Genomic DNA, 6,560 nt, shown 5'->3' on the forward strand with positions numbered 1-6,560 from the left:
AGCACAACCGATGAATGTTCATCGGGGCATCAATGACTTAATTGACGACAGCAGTGCCATCCACAGTGCTATTGTCAACAGTAGTGCTCAACATCACCGATCGTGCCGGAGTTAGCCATCCAGCTCCGGAGTTAGCTCTCTTGAATAGTGGACCTCAATCCAACTTCATCACCGGCAGGATGGCACAGTTCCTGGAATTGCCACGGAAGCTGATCAATCTTCTGCTATCAAGCATTGGTGGCAGTAAGAGATGGAATGTGCGACATTCCATCGAAACCACCATCCATGCTCGATGCTGCATCATTGGAGTTGCTTGGGCTACCGAAACTGTCAGCAGACATACCAACTCAACGGATTGACGTCAGCCGCTGGAAGATACCGGACACCTTCATCTTGGCTGATCCATCCTTCAATCGGCCAGGAACCATTGACATCATCTTGAAGATCAAAATCAATCCATCCAAAACCCAGGCAATTGTATTTCCCCATCGTTTTAAGAAAACGCTGACTCCACCTCTGAGCCCGGGGCTTTTAGTTGATAGGACGACTGTGCACCATGGTCGCCGTCGGTAAAGTATCTGGGGCTTACGATAGACTACAAGATGATCTTCAGGGGACATGTCGAATTCATTCTAGAAAGAGGACATCTTCTTTTGAAATGCCTTTATCCACTGATCAGTCGCAGGTCTCGTTTATCGCAATTAAATAAATTGGCAGTTTATAAACAGATAATCCTACCAGTTGCAACATATGCAGCTCCAGTATGGAGTACATGTGCGGAAACTCACCTCTTTAGGCTACAAATCATGTTTAACAAATTGTTACGTGTGATATCTGACACAAGCCGCTTCACAAGGAATGCAGATTTATACACCATTGCTGGTGTTCTTCCCTTCAAAGAAGAACTCCAAAATCAGTCGGAAAAACTGTACAATCGCTGTTCGGTCTCGACTTTTCCTTTAATAAATAGCCTCGTCCAGGCATGATAAATCTAATGTAGGGTAAGCTAGAATAGATTACATATTAAGATATTATTTAAAAAAAAACATCTACGGATTCAAACGCCCTACCAATGTATTGAGTAGAACATATTAATGCTTTGAAGGCAATTGCAAAACATTTTGTAAAACTGTTAGTTGGTCTTAATGGAAATCAAAAATTTAAGTGGTACACCCCCGAAAAACATACAAATAAATGTATATAAATATAAATAAAATATATATATATATATATATAGACCTGAGCAACACACCGAGCTGGAGCATCGAGGAACGAGCCTGTGAGGACCATTACACGGCAATCACCAAATGAGAAGAGGATGGCAGGTACATGGTTCAGCTTCCACGCAAGCCAGAGATGATTGTCAAGCTTGGCGATTCAAGGACTATCGCACTTCGACGGTTCCTAGCAATCGAACGTCGACTTCAACGAGAACCCGACACCCAACGTGCCTATGTGGACTTCATGGATGAGTACCATCGCTTAGGTCATATGAGCAAGGTGGTAGCTTCTTCAAAGAACGATGAATCGTTTTATCTACCACATCATCCGGTCTTCAAGACCGACAGCACCACGACGAAGTGTCGAGTGGTGTTTGACGCATCGAGTAAATCTTCAACGGGTGTGTCATTGAGCGACACACTAATGGTCGGGCCGACCATTCAAAAAGATGCCACTTCTATTTTGCTGCGGTTCCGGACTCAACCAATCGCGCTTACCGCTGACGTCACAAAAATGTACCGACAGGTTTGGATTCATCCAAAGGACCGGTCACTGCAACGCATCATTTGACGGATTTCACCCATCGATCCAATTCAGGAGTACGAGCTCAACACGGTAACATATGTGACAGCATCCGCTTTATTCCTGGCAGTGTGCTCGTTGCAACAAATCGTAGCGGACCATGGAGGAGAGTTTCCAGCCGCTGCAGAACGTTCCTGTGACTTCTACGTAGATGACTTCGTTTCCGGCGGGCAATCATCTGAAGCGGTGCAGATGCTGCGGCTGCAAACTGAGCAACTTTACGCAAGTGCAGAATTCGAGCTGTGGAAGTGGGCGTCCACCGACCCATCAGTACTCCAGAACGTGAACTAGGAGAAGTTAGCATCCAGCATTATGACATCAAGCCAGTTCCATTTTTTTGCGATGCATCGGAAAAAGGATAAGGCGCATGCTGCTACATCAGAAGCCAAGATGATAACGGAAACATCACGATGCAACTGTACGCGTCAAAAACTAAGGTGACACCGATAAATAGCAAACACTCCATTGCTCGACTGGAATTGTGCGCTGCACAATTGGCCAGATTGCTATATGATCGGGTCAGATTAGAAATTCTCGTCTCCTGCAACCTTCTGGACGGATTCAATGACCGTAGTTCATTGGTTACGAGCATCGCCAAATTGCTGAAAACCTTTCGTCGCCAATCGCATCTCCCAAGTGTATTACCTGACCCAAGCAAGTTTTTAGCGACACATCCTCGGAGTCGACAATCCAGCGGACTTAGCTTCGCATGGTTGCTTGAGCAAGAACCTTCTAGACAACCCGCAGGGTCCTTCTTGGATTTATCTACCCGAGGACCAGTGGTCTGAATCACCACCCAACGGAACAAAAGTAGAAAGCTTGGAGCAAAATAATCGTTTGTCTCCCTCTATCCTCTATACCACGCTTGCTTGCACTCATGCGCGAGCGCTCGAGTATATTCTCTCAGAACTGAGTATTCGCAGTTCTACCCGTGCAGTGAGAATGTATGTGTTAATGTGCAGCAAAATTTGTCTCTGTATCTCATTCCCTCACCCCCAAAAAACCACATTCACTCTCCGCGCACTCTTAAAATTTTGGCGCGCACGCCACGTACAACACAATACAAAAGGTCGTTTTAACCGCGCGCACTGACCAAAGTCACGATGGTTCAATCGGAACGCCGACGCTCCAAGTCAGAGATTTGGTGTGAAAGAAAAAGTTTTTCTAACCATATCGACAACACACACGCGACGACACACATCGTCACATCGACCGCCGTTGATGGAAGTGATGATCTAAAAATAGATCTGTGGGGCGAGTGAGAAGGGGGAGGGGCGTAGAACAAGAACGTAAGCGTGAGTGAGTCGTCGCATGTGTGTGTGTGTGTGTGTATGTGTGTGTGTGTGTGTGTACACGCGAGAACTCATTTTTTTTGCTCTTTCCTAGAACCCATATGTTCTACATTCTTCTGATTTTAAGCAACAAAAGTAGAACGGGAAGTAGAAGGCTACTTCATATTATACTTTCCTTACAACTTTCGAGCGTTTTGAATCGCTTGGGCATTGTGGCATATTGGGTGCAATACTTCAACAGGCGCTTCAAGCGTCAACAGTACGCGGGTATTGGACTTATAACCCAAGATCTACGGGAGGCTGAGGAACGACGGTCGGCTGGCACAACAGGACCGATTAGAGCAGGAAATATAGGCTGTTGAGACACAGGCACGGAAGCCCTGTCATTTAATCGTGTTTAACGAAACACGAAGATCGTTTCGTTGAGCTTTGAGCTTTCGGCTCGGGCGATTAGTTTATAAGTATAAGTGTAGTTCTAGAAATAAACCTCTCTTCTAATTTTGCAACTGAACAAGCCACAACCGCCGGTAAATATCGAACGATAGAAAGTTACACCGAAACACGAAAGAAAAGATTATCCGAAATCGTAAGATTGAACATTGGTGCCGTGACCAGGATATCGACGGATCTGGTTCCTTCATTTTACGGATTCTCGCGATAATTGCTGTTTCGTGCACGTAACTTTAATTGCTTTAGCCGCTACGCAATCGACCAAGCTCATTGTGTCCGCGAAATTAGGTACTTTTTTCCTGCAAGAACTGCATTATGCCCGTCCAAGTTGATGTTTTATCGTCCAGAAGGACAGTATTACTCGCGGTATTGGCCAGTCACGAAAGGTTTCTGATTTTGTTTATCTCAGAACGGGATGCAATCGAAATAGACATTCGCATTGCAAAGCTCAAACTACTTTCCACTGAGCTGGAAACAATTCAATCGAAATTAGAAGATGCAGCAGTATCAAACGAAGAACAGATCGCCCAAAATGCTGCTTTACGCGAGGATTTTGAGCCTCGTTTGATTCGTGTTGAGGCCTTGTTAAAGGCAAAACGATGCATTCAACTAAATGCAAACACACCGCAAATCGCAAGCATCAAGCTTTTAGGAGAATTACAGCTGCCCACCATCGCGCTTCCCAAATTATGTGGTAGTTACACTAATGTAAACAGAGCCACAGCGACACCTTGCGGAAAAGAAACGAGCTACCAACATAAACCCGCAAAACACACACTCACATACACACCGCACTCCACCAGCACATTTGCCACTGCACCAACGCCAGCTGCGCCAAATGCTCCTGCGTGGAAAGCACAAAACACCGGTACATTTTCCACTGCACCGACGTCAGCTGCGCAAGATGTTCCCGCGTGTTACACATACAGCATCGGTGCATTTTCCACTGCGATCAAGCCAGCTACGCAAAATGCTCCGGTGACACACACACAACACACTAACGATCACACGGCAAGCACACAAAGAAGCGACAATACAGCTCTAAGACAAACTCCCGAAAAGGTTATGTCTCAAACTGCAGTTGCGGACACTACCGATGTACATGCTATTGTGCATCCTACACTATTGGATGTTGGATCCCAGCCTAACCTGATGAGCAATCGATTCTCTCATAGGTTAAGAATCAAACCGAATGTAGTCAGCATCACTCAGATTGACGTGGTACAATTTTTTACCCCGGAGCGAAAAACGGTGCGTGCGAAGATTGTCCCCTCTTACGAGCTGCATGTTGATTTGCTGATTGGCGACCAATTGACAGACGATTTGCCAGCAGTTGCCATGCCATGGGCAGCATACATGGTATCACGACAAGATGTTATAAGAGTCGGAAAACACTTTCGCCGTTATCTGCGTCCCTACGAAGCAAAGCATCCAGTCTTGCCTCCTGAAAGCCAACCTGATGCTTCGTCAGCGATCATTGTTGTCGACGGCACTTCTTACGAGTTAGTCCGCGAGACCACATTAACTCAGCTGCACACGAGCATATTCTGCGATTTGGAACTGATGGTGCAGCGCTTCTAGCGGAAGTGTTTGTTTCATTCGACACCTACAAAAATGCAACACGGTTAGTTAAACGGTACGACAACAACTTACGCGCTAAACGGTTCACCCCGAGGATTCCTCTAATCAATTCCTCTAACCCGCTGGTCACTTGAGCGCTTCAGCCATGCGTACGCCTGCAACAGTAAGCTGGCATGAGTAGTATTGCTGCACACATAACGAAATGTAATTTGTATTTTCACTGCAGAAAGGCGAGAGCACATGTAATTTACTTCCTTATTTTGTTTTGTTTGTTGACTTGCGTCAAGGGGGGGAGGATGTTGAGACACAGGCACGGAAGCCCTGTCATTTAATCGTGTTTAACGAAACACGAAGATCGTTTCGTTGAGCTTTGAGCTTTCGGCTCGGGCGATTAGTTTATAAGTATAAGTGTAGTTCTAGAAATAAACCTCTCTTCTAATTTTGCAACTGAAGAAGCCACAACCGCCGGTAAATATCGAACGATAGAAAGTTACACCGAAACACGAAAGAAAAGATTATCCGAAATCGTAAGATTGAACATAGGCTCTTCAACATAACAAGCCGATACCTTCATCATCGAAGCTGAAATAGCTGCATCCGCAGCTAGGAGCAAACGGCATCATTCGCGTTGGAGGACGACTGTCCAATGCACCTCAACTAGAAGACACCAAGCATCCAATCTTGGCGCCCATCAACCGTCACCTGGCTGAGATGACGGAGGACCCATCAGACGACATAGCCCTTACCCCAGGCCATTTTTTGGTTTTGTCACATCTGCAGCAGGTTCCAGACGCCGAGACGACGATCGTTCCTGAAAACAGACTCACTCACTGGCGCCTAATACAACAGCTAAAACGCCATTTTTGGAGAAGATGGCACCAGGAATACTTTCAACAGCTTCAGCCGCGTTTGAAATGGGTAAGCGAAGGACAAGAGATTAAACCAGGTACGTTAGTACTAATCAGAGAAGATAATGTGCCACCAACGACATGGCCATTGGCACGCGTTACGGAAGTCCATCCGGGAAAAGATGGAAAGATTAGGGTAGCAACGTTACGCACAAGTACAAAAATGACAAAAACAGACACTATTTGGCGTCATATATTTTGAATTTTGTTCACCGGGTGACAGCAAGCAACTGACAGCTGTCAACGTAGCATGTGGCTTTTGACAGCTACCGTTTCCGGCATCTCTCTCTGCTGGATCGTAAACGAAGAGGTTTAAAAACACAAAGTAGAGAAAAAATTTATGCGAAATACCATTCTAATAAAGATTAGCCTTGAATTAAAACATGGTGCCGTGACCAGGATGTTCCTGATGTGATTTAACACAAAGGCAAGTAAAGAACAAGGTATAATTATACGATTCGTTAGCGAGAGCAAAGCGTGTGCTGCTGCGTGCCACATTACCTGAGAAAGGGCTACAGACAAACCT

The 6,560-nt window shown here is 45.6% G+C and overlaps 1 protein-coding gene across 1 annotated transcript; it reads left to right on the forward strand.

The window, feature by feature from the left end:
• The first annotated feature begins 1,329 nt into the window (after positions 1–1,329).
• Positions 1,330–2,094, forward strand: LOC121598702. Its single transcript, XM_041925925.1, has 2 exons — positions 1,330–1,746; positions 1,819–2,094. Exons 1-2 carry the CDS (start codon positions 1,330–1,332, stop codon positions 2,092–2,094), a joined length of 693 nt encoding a protein of 230 aa, XP_041781859.1.
• Positions 2,095–6,560: the final 4,466 nt, after the last annotated feature.

Source organism: Anopheles merus, chromosome 3L (genome assembly GCF_017562075.2).
Source record: "Anopheles merus strain MAF chromosome 3L, AmerM5.1, whole genome shotgun sequence".
Lineage (NCBI taxonomy): Eukaryota > Metazoa > Arthropoda > Insecta > Diptera > Culicidae > Anopheles > Anopheles merus.